Here is a 15,940-nt window from a genome sequence, read left to right as displayed (position 1 = left end):
GGGGACGAGACGGGGAGGTGGGGATGCTGGAGAGGCAAGATGAGAAGACTCCTCTGAGGGAGACGATAAGGGCTTGGAGCGGAGAGCCCATTTATTCTCCAACTTTGGTCGAGAATGGCAGATCTAAAAGCTTGCGACCGTGTCGCAAACTGGCACATTGTGAACTTGTAGATCGGCTATGCGGCTATATGATAGCTACGTGTATACATCGGGCCCATGTTGAGACAGACAGAGCAGAGGTCATCAATAGGTCCGTACACGGACAAATGTGCCTGTGGCAAAGACTTGGTCATTATCATAATGTCCTTGATCATCATAAGACCCAATTACTGAATGACAATCTCCAGTTGACTATGATACATTATGTATGGCATATTAGGAGTCTACTAGGACTGCAGTTCTCAAATGGACCCCCATAACTCTGGGAGTGTACACTCTCAGAGTTACTCTGGTAGTGTACACTCTCAGAGTTACTCTGGTAGTGTACACTCTCAGAGTTACTCTGGTAGTGTACACTCTCAGAGTTACAGACCTGCAATGGTCATTTGGGGCTCTATATCTCTGCTGTCTGGAAGAAACTACCGAACTCCAAAATGTTCATTTTTCAGGAAATTAAAAACATCCAGCTCAAGTGGAGTTAGGAGGTTTTTCGAGAGGAAGTGCTTTTTAATACTTTCCATTGGTCCATTCAAATCTGGAGTTAGGTGGTTTCTTCCGGACAGCAACAATTATGTGCTTGTTTACTCATTTTGCATGGCCGTGGCAAAAGTAATAATAATAATAATAATAATAATAATTTTGACAAAAATGTCCACCACAACCCAGCATGGCGATGATGACCCCTGAGTAAGCCAAAAGTGTGCTCATACCGGTATCGTTAACGCGCTGCATGGATCGCACCCGAGGCAAAGTGACGCGGCGCCGCCAAGGCGTTCTCCTCGGCTTCCTGACTATCCTCCCGTTCATCCGCTTTGCTTCCGGGCAGCAAAAGACCGGCATCTGGAACTTGTAATGTCTGAGATTTGTTTTTTGTCCTTATCGTTATCAGACGTGGCATGAAGTGGCCTCCCGGAGGAGAGCCTGCTATTGTATTACTGGTCCCGGCGTGCGGTCGCGACACGAGTGGCAATCAAACCGACAGGAAGGCCCGGGCCGACAAACTCCTGCAGTCTGCGTGCACAGAGCCTCACCACCAGCCGTCAAATGGGCTGATTAGTCCCCATGCCTGAGGCTATACGCCCCCCTCCCCTCCGCCAAAAAAACACACACTCCCAAAAAACCTTCTTGCGGCTGCTGATAATGGCCGAGTCTCATAATGGCACTGGTGATTTTCATTTGACTCCCATTGAGCAAAATCAGCAGCTTCCGTCCACACACACACACACACACACACACACACACACACACACACACACACACACACACACACACACACACACACACACACACACACACACACACACACACACACACACACACACACACACACACACACACACACACAGTAAGCAAATCAAGGGCCCATTCACTGCGGCAGCCGAGCGTTAACGCTGTGACCCGGCCCCAGCCATTTCACAGTTGCTGGTTTGATTCTTTTTCTTTTCTTCTGCCTCGCAGCTATTTACTCCCACCATTGTTGTTTGGCCCTCGAGGATGAAACCAAGCAGTGGGGTGAGCAGTATAAATGCAACGAGGAGGAGGTGGTAGCGCACACACACACACACACACACACACACACACGCACACGCACACGCACACGCACACACACACACACACACACACACACACACACGCACACACACTGGTGAGACTGCAGTAGAATTTCTAACAGCCCGGCGAATGCACACTAGCTATTAGAGGGGAACTTCCTCTCTTTGAATGAGTCGTTCTTTGGGGATTAATGCACTGAGGGGCTGTGGAGTAAGGAAGCCGGATGTGAGTGTTGCACAGATACATATTCAGCTGCCTTGGCTGGGACTGTGGGCCCGGCGCACGGGAGGAAATACCATTACGGGAACCGTCACACCGCCGACTTTGCCGTCATCCATGGCGCCGCGTGCGGCGAGATGTCGTGTGGCATGTTGCAGGGGAGAAGGGAAGAAGCACAGAGGCACATGCGCCATATGGTTTCAGTCCCCCATTCGCCCACCCCGCTCGAATTCACAAACACAAGCGTAATCTCTTCCAAGACGCCGTCGTCACTCTCTTATGGAGCGTCCGATCGCGACAGCAAACACAAGCTGTTGCATTGGCTGGCTGCATTCCATAACCTGGTAAATATCCATGTGTGTGTGTGTGTGTGTGTGACAGTGCGTGTGTGTTTGTTTGGGGAAGGGGGGGGGGGGGGCAGAAGGATAAAAAGGAGGAGGAATAGGAGGAGGAGGAGGAGGGAACTTGCCTGTCTCTGCTGTGATCCCTCCTTCTTTTTCTTGCCATGTTTGCTGGAGGGGACAAAACAAAGACAATGTCAGGATGTCCAATCCATCCAATCTCCCTCCAGTGGACACTGGGCAGCATTGCCTGGCAGCTATCATAAAGACCAAACGGCAGCAAAGGGCATCTAGTGGTGGGTGGGTGGGTGGCCCGCGTTGCAGAGGACCTCAAATCGAATGTTCTCAGACCTTGTTTTGAAATGTTTGCTTACGTTCACGGGTCACGATCTCGTCTCGTCTTGCCTGCATGGCGTCCTCCTTGAATAGGACTCTATACCATCATGATGATGACGCATTTCAAGCTGTTCAGCTGATGCTCTTGATTGAGTGAGTGAGCAAGTGGGCGAGTGAGTGAGTGAGTGAGTGAGTGAGTGAGTTCAATGTCATGCTCTCTGGCTGTAGGAGGGATGGAACCCATGGGGGGAGGGGGGGGGGTGTGTGGGGGGTGTCTGTTAAAGACATGACCGCCCCTCAAACAACTCAACCAAGCTGCCTCTTTCTACTCTTCAAGGTCTTATAAATAAATAAATAAATAAATAAATAAATAAATAAATAAATAAATAAATAAATAAATAAATAAATAAATAAATAAATAAATAAATAAATAAATAAATAAATAAATAAATAAATAAATAAATAAATAAATAAATAAATAAATAAATAAATAAATAAATAGATGGATAAATAGATAAATAGATAAATAGATAAATAGATAAATAGATAAATAGATAAATAGATAAACAAACAAAGCTCACAACGATGCGACGTGTTGTGACCTTTGCAGATCGGCTATTTACAGAGCGTGACAACCGGCGGCGCACACACAGAACTATAAGGCTCTAACTCTGGGCCTAGGAGCGCGGCGGCGCCTTGGCCTTGGCCACGCAGGTCTCGGTGCCGGGGATGGGCTCTGGCGTCATCCCCAGCCCGTGGCACAGCGCCGCCACGGGGCACAGGCCCGGCACTGACCTGACGCTGAGGTTGAAGACGCGGCGCGCCACCAGGAACCTCATCAGGTAGTAGATGACCACGATCAGGATCAGGAGGCCCAGCACCACGCCGATGATGGAGCCTGTGATCACACCGGCCTGGATGGGCACTGCATGGCCGAGAGAGAGAGAGAGAGAGAGAGAGAGAGAGAGAGAGAGAGAGAGAGAGAGAGAGAGAGAGAGAGAGAGAGAGAGAGAGAGAGAGAGAGAGAGGAGGGTTATTATACACCAGCCTGGATGGGCACTGCATGGGCGAGAGGAGAGGAGAGGAGAGGAGAGGAGAGGAGAGGAGAGGAGAGGAGAGGAGAGGAGAGGAGAGGAGAGGAGAGGAGAGGAGAGGAGAGGAGAGGAGAGGAGAGGAGAGGAGAGGAGAGGAGAGGAGAGCAGGTGCTACGGAGAATGTAAATGAAAAAGGCGGGATGTGAATTGAGGTTAGGGCAGGGGACGGAGAGATGGGATGAGGATGAGTGTCTGGGTCCGAGGGGTTAACACAGTGGGGGAGGGGTTGGGGAGAGAGCGGCAGCAACAGAGTGACGGGGATGGCGGCGATAACAATCTTAAACACAGCCGGATGAAATTGCAATTGATTCGTCTGAATGAGCGGCGCAGGGCGTTGGTTCTTAACGAGGCGGAGATGAGTGTGTGAGAACCAGGGCTGTTCACTGTACTACGTACAGTACACGCAGCACAAAAACACGCATTGAGATACCTTTTTTCAGGGGCCTGAACGATTAGGTCTGCAATTGCAAACAGTTGGCTTCTGACAACGAAAATACCTCCGCCATATGGGTTCACACGCACACAGCTAATGAGATGACGCCGGCATTGAGACATCGGAGGCATAAGGCATTAGATGTACCGCAAGAAAGCACAGAAGCTGAGTTTGCCAAGAAATAGCCACACTCACTCACTCACTCACTAAAAGCAATTTAAGTGTTAGACATATTTCACACATGTAGCTGCAAAACATGTTGCAACACATTTTTATGGCATAGTGTGAGTGTCTGTGTCGGAGGTAATCTTGCAAACCGCTGGACGAATCAGGGCCGATCTTTCTATATTTATGCACACTGCAATACAAGTAGGCCAGGGAAGTACGTATAGCTTCACTATTATACAAATAGGCTATGTATGCCCCACCCTGTTACGCAATACTACCCCGTTGTCAGAGTACGTCTGTAGACCGTCTGTCTGTCTGTGTCCCTTTTGTGACCATAAAGTATATGGAGATCTCTTTTATCTCTTTTATGTCCATTTATGGAGATCTCTGATGTTATCAGTGTATGGCAGTGGCTCAGGGGTAGAGTGGCTGGAAGAACGGCTGGATGGGAACCGCAAGGTTCCCAGTTCGATTGCGAGTGTGCACACTGGGTGCGTTTTTCGGAAAACCCACGGCAAAACGGCGCTAAAAATCTGAAAACACGTCCAGTGTGCAGGGACCTTTAGTGTCATTGAGCAAGACTCTGAACCCCTAATTGCTCCTGATGTGCAGGACCAGGTTGGTGCCTTGCATGGTTTCCTCTGTGTATGAATGTGTCTGTGAATGGGTGAATGTAACGCACAATCTATGTAAAGCCCTTTGGATAAATGCACCATTTACCATTTACTGTGAAAATGTCCATTTCAATGACTGCCAAATCAAGCTTAGGCTGGGGTTGCCATAGAAATCAATTGGCTCATTTGGGCCGCGGCCAGAGCAGCCCTTTCCTGGACTGTGTGTCTGTCCCCTGAATTCCATCCCTAGCTGAACTAGGACGGCGCAGAGCGTTCCCACACTTGGAGTGTGTGTGACTCATATGAGGTGTGCCGAGACAAACGGCAATTAGGAGTTAGGACTGACCGACAGTTTCCCTGAACCGAACAAAATCATAAATATTTGTGTCTGTCAGCCCGTTGGCCTGAGAAAGAGCCAGAAGGAAGGAAGGAAGGAAGGGATTATCTGTATCTGAATATCGTCTGCCTCGGGTGGAAACCTCTTATGTCCAAAACTGTTACTTTTCGGGATTCAAATTCAAAAGCGTCAAACGTAGCAGATCTACAAGCTCAAATGGAGCTTGTGTACACTGTGTAGTATGATGTGTACACTGTGTAGTATGATCGAGTAGGGCTTGTGTACACTGTGTAGTATGATCGAGTAGGGCGTTCATGTACGGGGAAAAAAACAAACACAAAAAGGTTAGAATATGGAGATAAGAGGTTTCTGCCCGGCGGCACCGATAGACCCTCACCCTTCTCAAAGACCAGCAGCCTGACACTGGAGGGCCGGCCCACGATGTCAGGGGGGTTCTTGGCGTCGCAGACGAACGTTCCGTTGTCGGCAAAGTCCAGGTTCTTGAGCAGAATGGAGCCGTCGCGCCTGCCGGGGTTCCCCACGAACTCCAGCCTGTCTCTGAAGGGGCCCTTGTTGTCCACATAGGCAGCGCCTCCGGTATAGTGGAAGATCTGTTATAGAGGGAGAGAGAGACACAGGAATGCACATGTTACCACACAGTACATAAAGGCTACTGTAGCTGTGGTGGAAGAAATACCTTAAACTAAAGTTAAAGTATCAATACCACAATGTAGAAATACTCAAGTTACGAAGTGAAAGTGTTGTTAAAAATTTACTTGAAAAAGTATTGGCATCAAAAATATACCAGTACCAAAGGTAAAAGTATAGGCCTACTCGTTATTATGCTGTGTCCCATTTCACAAGTTCATCGTGTAGCCTATAAAACAGCCGATCTACAAGCTCACAACGTGTCCCATGTTGTGAGCTTGAAGATCGGCTATTTTCATATAGCCAAAGTATAGGTGGCTATATATATATAGGTTGAAGTGGTTAATGTAGGTTCTGTAATGATATTCAAAATCTACAAAGTAACGAGTTTGTGTAAAAAAGCAAGTAGCAAAGCTTTTGGTTTGGTTTGTTTGTGCAAAAGATATCTTATCTGTAGAAAAATACATTAATAAAGACTTTCCAATTATTTTTGTAATAATTAAAACCATGACTTAGAATAAGGTTCCAGTTGTAATTCAATGAATATCATAGTGGAAATATGTAAGGAAGACACTTCATTATTTAACAACCAGAGTTAAATAGCCATAATATCATAATTATTTAATAACTAAGATAGTTAAATATACATTTTTAACTCTGAGAGCGAACAGATGTAACCAAATGGACCCTTGCAGATCTAAACGCTCTCACAGTTAAAAATGAATAAATTAACATTAAAGATTTTATTGTAGTGATTTACTTAATGAGGAGCTGGATAGTTAACACTCCTTCCATCAAAGGCCTGCAATTAACTTGGCCTCTTTAAAGATATCTGCCAGTTCTTTTTAAAGGGTTACATTAATATGATATGGTTAAGTTTGCATGCGTTAAATATGATATGGAAAACTTTGCATTGGCGTAAAGAGATTACATCACAGATGTGGGAGGAGTTACCCCCCCCCCTTTATTTTGCTGCCACTAGTTTTGCTAGATGTATATACTTGGCAGGATGTGGAGTTGGACAAGTTAGAGAGGAAGTGTAATAACTAGATCTTATGTATTGATTCTTGAAATAATTATAATATTAATTTACCTGCGGCTGCTACTTGGTATAAAAGTCATTCGTTGCATTACCATTTCTGAGCATGTGATGTACAGTACAAGCTGTTTAGCCAGCAGCTCCTTTTAGAAGTGAACCCACTTTATTGGAACAATAATTAACCTCACAGGAGGAGTCCTCAATCAGGAAAGCTGCATACATTACCAACCTGAAGGGAAACGGTATAGGCCTACTTATATTACTGTAATCCCTTGCACTACTTGTTAGTGGGCAAAGTCATAATATATATTACTTAGTATGACTAATACTGGTGGTGGGTCTACACCTCCAAAGACCCTATCTGGCTGTGGTATAAAAGTCTGCCACTACACCCCGTCCCAGACAAAAATAAATACGCCTAAATAAAACTCGTAAACAAACTCGGGGCTGACACTGTGTGTCTTGGACCTTTTTGGTGAGAAGCGTGACAAGTCATCCGTGAATTACATGCATCCCTTTGGAAGCGACTCGGCCGGAATCAAACGGCGACATTTAGAGAGGACAAATGTGGCGTGAAAAGCTGGACTAAAAATATACAAAGAAAGACTGCAAAAAAAAGTGTGTGTGTGTGTGTGTGTGTGTCTGGGAGAAAAGAAGAGGGAGCGACAGAAGATAAGCAAGAAAAGGAGGAGAGTAATCTAGTTTCAAACAGAGGGCAGCGTGTGTATGTGTGTGTGTGTGTGGGGGGGGGGGGGGGGGGTTCAGAGGGGGAGGGGGGGGGGGATAATGCGAGGGGGGTGGGGACCAAAGCGAGGAGCGAGGGGAGGTGGAGATGAAGGGAGAAGAAACGGAGGGAAGCGAAATTGGGAAGGAGAGATAGAGAGATCAAAGAGATAGGAGGCAGATAAGGCCAGAGAGAGAGAAATGAAAGAATAGACGGAAAGGTGAGGCAAGCAAGATTGAAAAGGAGAGGGAGAAGTAATGTGTGCGTGTGCACGCGCCTGTCTGTGCGGCGTGTATACGTTTATACTGTGCGTCCTTGTGCAATGTGCATATTACTGAAAGGTCATCCGTGTATGTGATGTGCGCACACACACACACACACACACACGCGCACATGCACGCACGCACGCACGCGTTGTTGTGTGTGTTACCGCCAGGTCAATAATACCTTCACACTTAGAATCGGCGATGTTATGCTGCAACAATACATAATATAACTGTACTTATGTGTGTGTGTGTGTGTGTGTGTGTGTGTGTGTGTGTGTGCGTGTGTGTGTGTGTGTGTGTGTGTGTGTGTGTGTGTGTGTGTGTGTGTGTGTGTGTGTGCGTGCATTATGTATGCATTTGGTGCATCGCATCCCATCCCAGAACCGTTGAATTTGCATTTGTATCCCTTGTTGTCTGCTTCTCATCGCTCTCTCTCTCTGCGACGCTGACGTTTTATTAATTTATTTCTCCACTTACAGCACAGTACAGGACCAAATCCCCCTTGGGGATCAACAAAGACTTGTCTTAAACAACGTTAAGTCCTGTAGAACTTATATAAGAGTAGGATACCAAAAATAGCCGTTGTACAAGCTCTTGTACAAGCTCACAACGTGTCACCATGCAATGCGTTACGGTATACATTACACACTATGACAAGGAAGATGACGACGGTTTTGCTGTAGCCTTACATGCTTACAGCCAGGGAGTTCCAAAGCTATAGGTGCCTGACCAGCAGTGTTGATTTTATCGACTAAAACTATGGAGAAAGATGTTCGTTGACTGACTACCTTTTTTCACTGACGAAAACTATAAGATGATGACTATAACTGAGACTAAATACAATGACGATTCCGTCGACAAATGGAAACAAGACTAAAATGTTAGGGAAAGACTAGTGGAGGAAAGTAACCTTGCATAGCCAGCCTTCATCTGCCATTGCAATGCCTAATATTGTCCCAGGCAGGTTAAGTCTGGCCGCTCTCAATTGTGGGAGGACTTGGCCGAAATGGTGACGGCCAACTAGATTCGTCTGGAACCAGGCTATGACCAACCAGGGCCCAGTATTCAAATATGGGGCGGGACAATGCAAAATAAATCTAACACAGAGAGGGATGAGACTAATATCCACGCAGTGATATTAGTATCGCTACGCCAGGCTAGGAGAAAAGATCCAGTAGATCTAAAAGACATGTAATTTTATGCAAAGTTGGTCGCGCTCTGGTAATGTGCTCTCTAACATATTTTCAGCATGTAACAAAGTGTAAAATCAGGCATTACGACGCCATCAAGGCCCGCCAAAAATACATTTTAGTCAACTAAATCAACTGTACATTTAGTCTACTAAAATCTTATGCTATTTAGTCGACTAAAAGTAGACACTAAAACACTAAAACATTTCAGATGACTAAAAGTAAATCGAAATGTGCTGTCGCCCAGGCCGCTAAAGCCCAGTCCCCCCCACCCCGCCCCAGTACAGGTAATGAGGTGAGTTTTAGGGACAACCATGCAGCAGCGAGCCGCTATCTGTGTGTGGATCTAAAGGCTGCGCTCAGGCTCATAGGGGAACCAACATATCTATAATGTAGCTGAAAGCCTGTCCTTGCAGGGCTTTAGAAGTCATCAGGAAAATCTTAAAATAAATTCTGAAACTCATAGGCAACCTAACCTCGCTTCCACAGCGGAGGAAAGCCTTGTATTCATTCTAAAAGTGAGCCGTGTGATGTTTAGAAAAATGAAAAAAACTCACACCCCAGTGAAGTGTGCGGTGCCTATAGGTGACTGTGACCTCAGAACTGCAATGTATTGACCCACATGATGTCACAGGGGGCGGAATGGTGAGTTTTAGCACTCAAGTCAACGGAAAAATAAAGTTTATGGACCATAAATGTAATCAAACAATAGACACCTGAAAACACATAGTCAAGTGTTGGAGCGCTTAGCACCACTGAAAATATTTTTTTATTGGGTTCCGGTGGTGCATCGCATTGTTTTTGTTCCCCACATAATGCGAAACAATTTGTTCAGTCTCAATTTTGGTGCTACGAGTTAGAATAAAAGATGGATATACCAAACGCTTATTATACCAAAACGACGATCAGAAGCCTGTGCCATGTACATAAACTGACCACGAGTGGCCTAACAATCTCTGGCATGACAAAGAGCAAAGTAAAGCCAAACAACTTAACAAATATTGCTCTGTTTCGGCTGCTATAAGGCAGTTTGTCGGTGTGGAGGAGATGTGTTAATTGTAATTTGTGGATTCAAATTAAAATGTATATCTTACAGAGATGCTGTCTCTGGAGCCGTCCGGTCTGTAAGTCCAGGAGAAGGTAACGTCATCGGATAACCAGCGCCAGGAGAAGAAGGAGCACGACAGTCTGACGTCTGAGCCTACCAGGGCATGACGCTCCCAGCCTGTGTAGATGACGATGCCCTGGGACTGCTCTGGAACTGCAACAACATGCAGGAACATGGTCAATTTACTACAAGTACATACAACTACAATACCATGCTTAGTACATAGAACTACAACACCATGCAAGGAACATGCTTAGTACATATAACTACAATACCATGTCAGAGAACATGCTTACCGGTAATACATAGAACTACAAGAGAACATGCTTAGTACACTACATAGAACTACAACACCATGCATGCAAGGAAAAGGCTTAATACATAGAACTACAGCACCATGTCAGACAACATATTGCCAACGTGAAACACTTCAACATCCCATGTTCGAAATGCAATACATCTAGAGAAGTATGTGCCAGCATGGAAGGAATTGGCTTCAATATTGAAATAATTAACAAGTCGTGCAGGTATTGTACATTCAGAGAGAAATTTGAGAAGGATTATGTGTGTTGTATTGGCAAGACAAGATGCAAAATATCACTAGGTGGAGTTCAAACCAGCCTGCCCAGCCTGTGTGATTTCAGTTCAAACTAGCCTTCCCAGCCTGTGTGGTTTCAGTTCAAACTAGCCTGCCCAGCCTGTGTGGTTTCAGTTCAAACCAGCCTGCCCAGCCTGTGTGGTTTCTGGTCTAGAGGGGCTGGTGCCGGCAAAAACACCCCACGGATCATAATCACCGATCTGAGTGTCCGCCCACCCCCACATGAGCGCACACACACATACACGTACGTACGTACGTACATACATACATATGTTGAGGAAATATCTTCAAGTATTATGAACATGCGTATATGTATATGACACATGCATATAGACATGTGCATGCATGGCACACACACACACACACAGTGGGGAATGCAGTGATAGATGTCTGCATGGACGCACACGGATGCACGTGTGCGCACACACACACACACACACACATTTATATTAAGAATGATTCATATTAATTCATATTATTAATACAGACGTCTTTGTTTATGGGGACATACAGAAAACCACGGTCAGAGAGAAGGGATACATGCAACTTGCAGGGAGCATGTGGTCCGAATTTATTTTCAAGAAATGTTAAAAGATTATCTAAATAATTCCCAACACAGTGAAAATAACAGATCTACAAGCTCACATGGGGCCCGTTTTGAGCTTGTCCATTTTCGCTATTCGCTGCACGACAAAGCATTACAGTGTATAGTTCTTATTATGTGGTTAATTTGGCCAGATACATTTGCCAAGTTGCCAACACACGATACAGTGAAATGTGTGGAATTGTGATTAATATGTTCTAATGAACCACATCCATTGGGGATCAAAACACCTGTTGTCCGTTAACGAGTGAAAAGGCAGCTAATTAGCCCATTGTGTAGGTTTGATCAAGTCCCTCCCGGTTCAGCTACACACATACATATCTCTGCTCTTCACAGTAATTAGAGAAATTAAAATGAGCCATCCATATTACTGCCATCAACACAAATGATTTATTATACGTCATAAAAGCATATATGACTTAATCCATATGACTAATTACATTATCATATATATTTTTCAAATCGCTCACTGCAATCTAATTGCATTTGTCACGCGCGTCGAATGAGGAACGGAGGATTTAATTTAATCTCACTTTAACACGTTGTGTTTAATTTATCATTCTAAGAGAACCCCCTATTCACAAGCCCCTCCCCGACAAACACACGTATAACCTTAACCCCTTCCCCTTAAACATGACCCCTCATGCATCCATTACAATAGCTGGATCTACAAACCATACAAGTACAATTAGACCAGTGACCCAAAAGAGAAATTGTATGTCTCCCCGGGACCCAAACTAATGAAAATAGCAGATCTACAAGCTCACAGGCTTGAAGATTGCTACAACGCATTGGGCCATTTTCTGTCTCTATCATTGCGGGGATGTGGGTCTCACAAAGAAAACACACGCACACACACACACACACACACACACACACAACAGACTTGCCACTTCAGCAACAAATGCACATGTGCTGGGTAAATCATTTCCCCGGTGTATTAGTGTTCGCTGTGTAAGACGTCAAAGACGATCATCAGTTTCTCTATTAATATGGATTACACAGTACGTCGGCTTAATCAAGTACAGCCCACCGCTGTATGCTCGGATAATATTTAACGATCAATGTTAATTTTTCCATTCAGGTTGGTGGGGGGGGGGGGGGGGGGGATCTATATTTTTTACTTGCCTGGGAAATACAGTCAGCATCTTAAACAACGACCAAATCCCCACGGAGGCTACAGCAGGCCCCTTCTAATATTTACTGTTACACCAACAACAAAAAAACACATTTCAGTGGAAAATGTGTTAATGTGCTATACGGCGAGCCACGGCGCGGTCCCCCAACGATGTCAACATCAACAACATTCTTCCCCAGCGTGCTCAGAGCTCATTCCACCTCCTTCACATCCGGAGAGGAGAGTTCACGCTTACAGCAAACATCCTTCAAACGCTGCGCCATTAGTTCAGGACAGCCCCACAGGAGAGGAAAACATGTCAAAGAGATTGCCCTTGACATTTTTAATTAAACTTATTCACAAAGCTGTGAATATAATGACAGGAGGGGGGGGGGGGGGGGGAGAGAGAGAGAAAGAGAGAGAGAAACCTAAACGTTGAGCAGACGACAATAACGTTGACGCCGGTGACATGTGTGCATGCTCCTTTTGACAATAGCGTCTAACGGGCGCACAAAGGGACACGTCGGTCACATCAGTGTACTCTCGTCCGAAGTTCAATTGGTAGCCTATAAAAAGCCAATAAAGTAGCACTAGCCGTAGCACTTGCCCTAGCCTCGACGACCTTGCAGGTTTATGCCAAGCGGTCCAGGCACCTATAGGCTGGTAATCCAGCCTGACAGCATGTTGCGGGTTCGAGTCCCGATCCCGAAGGACCTCTGCTGCATGTCTCCCCCCCACTCCCCCCCCCCCCCATCTCTCTCCCCATTTCCTGTCAAACTACTGTTAATCCATCAATAAAGGCAAAAAGCGCAAAAATATATCTTACAATAATAAAATGTAATTTAGCATGTTATGTACAGTAGACAGATGCCAGGTCATTATTGGCCTGGCATCCTATCGTGTTCATAGTTTCAATGTACAGATTATTTATTTTCTTTCTATTGTTAGTCAGATGATAGGCACTTGGTTTATTATGATCCCAGTTGACTATTTCTGCATGTCTCGGCCAAGCTACACATGTGTGCGTTTGACGTAAGCGCACTGCGCGCACAAAGTATGCGTGCGAAATGCCCCGGCTACACCAGATCTGTGGCGCGCGGCAGATTTGTGCGGGACCTTCCGGGAGGATATATAGATACGCGCGCATGGGGGCATACGCACGTAAAAAAATTGAACCGATCCTATTTTTATAGCACGCGTAGGATGGCCCGCGGTATCCGTGCGTCTGGTGTAGCTGGTATCATTGACATATATTGGTCCTATCCAAACGCACTGTACGCGCGCAGTAAACGCATACGCACGTGCACAAAATTGCCTGGTGTAGCTTGGCCGTGATGTATTACCTTGTGTTGTACTTGCTTACTGTAAATCGCTCTGGATTAAGAGCGTCTGCTAAAATGCCTAAATACCCAAACTTGAGCAGAACCCTCTCCTCCTGACTTGCCTGTGTGTGTGTGAGTGTGTGTGTGTGTGTTAAAGCAATCATTTATCAATCTCTAAAGCTTTCATCAGCGAGTTGAAGGAAGGGCCGAGGCGTCGACCTCATTTCAGAGCAATCGTCAATGCATCAGGCTTGTCAATGTTTTGCACACACACACCACACACACACACACCAAAGTCTCACCGTCATATCAGCCCCTCTTTCAACCTCTCACTCAACATGAGAAGACGATGAAACGGCAACACTGAGGTCGAGACATCGCAAAAGGCAACAAGAGGGCTACTCTGAGTCCAAGCCAAGATAAAGAAAAACCAAAGCATCTTTGGATATTATATTTTTTAATCTTTGAGCTGATTTTTACACCACCACCCCAAGCCCAACCGCCGCTAAACGTTAGATCAGTGGTTCTCAAAGTGGGGTCCAGGGACCCTCGGGTTCCTTGATGGGGTTCCAAATGGACCCCTTGAAGTCTGTATACGTCTGAGAGGATTCAAATGGAAGAAAATAGCCCTTTATTCAGTGGTTTTCAACCCATTTCATATAAAGGCCCATTATTTATTCAGCATTTGAACCAAGGACCACCATTTGATGAGATTTAGCCTCTAAGACACAACACTTGGAGAAGAATAAGATTGTGTCCACAATTCCAATGATGTATTGATGTTGATACTGTACCATCAGGAGAGACAACAGGCCAACGTTGATCAAAATAATTATTTTTCATTGTCTAATTGTATAGACTTTATGTAAATTAAGCAATGCAGATCTTTAACAATAATTTAACTGAGAACTTAGTTAACTTAGTTAAAGATATCTAAAAGGGTCCATTTCGTTAGCAACTCTCCATCATTTAGCTGAAACAGCCTCAAGGACCACTGGTTGAAAACCCACTGCTTTACGGGTCCATTATTTGAATACTCTCAGAGTTATGGAAAGTTTGAGAACCATTTCTTTTAGATGATAAAAGAAACATCTGGGTACATCATCTGTATCACCAGTTTGTATTATTAGATTATTATTATTTTTACCTATTCCCAGAAGGACGACTGACACAAGTGCCAAAAACGACAGCATGGTGCCTGGCTTCTACGCGGGAGCCTCTTCTGCCGAGGAAGGATGATGATGATGAAGGCGGTGAGGAGGAAGAGGCTGCTGCTGCAGGACCTCACAGGACGCTGCAGAAGAAGTGTCCTTTTTGGAAAAAAGGCCAGCTAGGGAGGAGGAGAGAGGGAAAAAAGAGAAAGAGAAAGAGAGAGAGAGAAAGAGAGAGCGCCGGGAGATACGTCCGGCGAGTCGGGTGCCACAGGACAGAGGGGCTTGACCACTGACTGGACAACAATAACAACAGGAGCCCCACTGTCCCTCTGGTTTATACCCAGACACGCCCCTCTAGGCCCGGCCCCGTCCGTCACCCCCCATGCCCTCTCCACCTCTCTCCAGTGCTGCACACATTTACTTGAGTAAAAGTACAAAAGGTTTTGGCATCAAAACTGTACTTGCAGAATGTCCCATTTCAAGTTTTCAAATGTTTTAACATCTATTGCGATGTGACACACATTGTGAGCGTGTAGATCTTTACTTTTACTTTACTTTACTTGTTAATTTGGATGGGACAGAATATATTAATGAACATTAGCAGAGATACTAATTTCCATCCGTAGTCCCCGGACATTGAACACTAAACAAAATTGACATTACAAGACATGAGAGGACAGCATACAAAAACATGATACATGTCAAACACAGTAAAAGGAGATCGGCTATTTTCAAATGGCCTAAATGTATATTGGGCTCAAGTGGTTAGTGTGTGTTTTGAAATAGTAATCAAAATCTACAAAGTAATTTGTAACAAAAGTTTTCAAATAATTGCAGTGGAGTAAAAGTAGGCCTACAGTATTTTCCTCTGAGATGTATAGTGGAGTAGAAGTAAAAAGTAGAAGTCAGAGTAGAAGT

General features: G+C 45.1%; 1 protein-coding gene across 4 annotated transcripts in view; it reads right to left on the bottom strand.

The window, feature by feature from the left end:
- Nucleotides 1-15,311, bottom strand: part of mpz (myelin protein zero) — a 25,068-nt gene extending 9,757 nt beyond the window's left edge. For all 4 annotated transcript variants that reach the window (XM_083781408.1, XM_083781409.1, XM_083781407.1 and 1 more), the window contains exons 1-5: nt 15,016-15,311; nt 10,214-10,380; nt 5,650-5,863; nt 3,402-3,531; nt 2,399-2,441 (exon numbers count right to left, since the gene is read on the bottom strand). In XM_083781408.1, the coding sequence (XP_083637534.1) occupies nt 2,399-2,441; nt 3,402-3,531; nt 5,650-5,863; nt 10,214-10,380; nt 15,016-15,061 (600 nt within the window). In that variant the 5' untranslated portion in view covers nt 15,062-15,311. The remainder of the gene's footprint in view (nt 1-2,398; nt 2,442-3,401; nt 3,532-5,649; nt 5,864-10,213; nt 10,381-15,015) is intronic.
- Nucleotides 15,312-15,940: the final 629 nt, after the last annotated feature.

This window comes from Protomyctophum parallelum, assembly GCF_964188405.1.
Source record: "Protomyctophum parallelum genome assembly, chromosome: 14".
NCBI lineage: Eukaryota > Metazoa > Chordata > Actinopteri > Myctophiformes > Myctophidae > Protomyctophum > Protomyctophum parallelum.
Note: the sequence above shows the minus strand (reverse complement) of the source record. Positions and strands in the feature narration are given on the sequence as shown.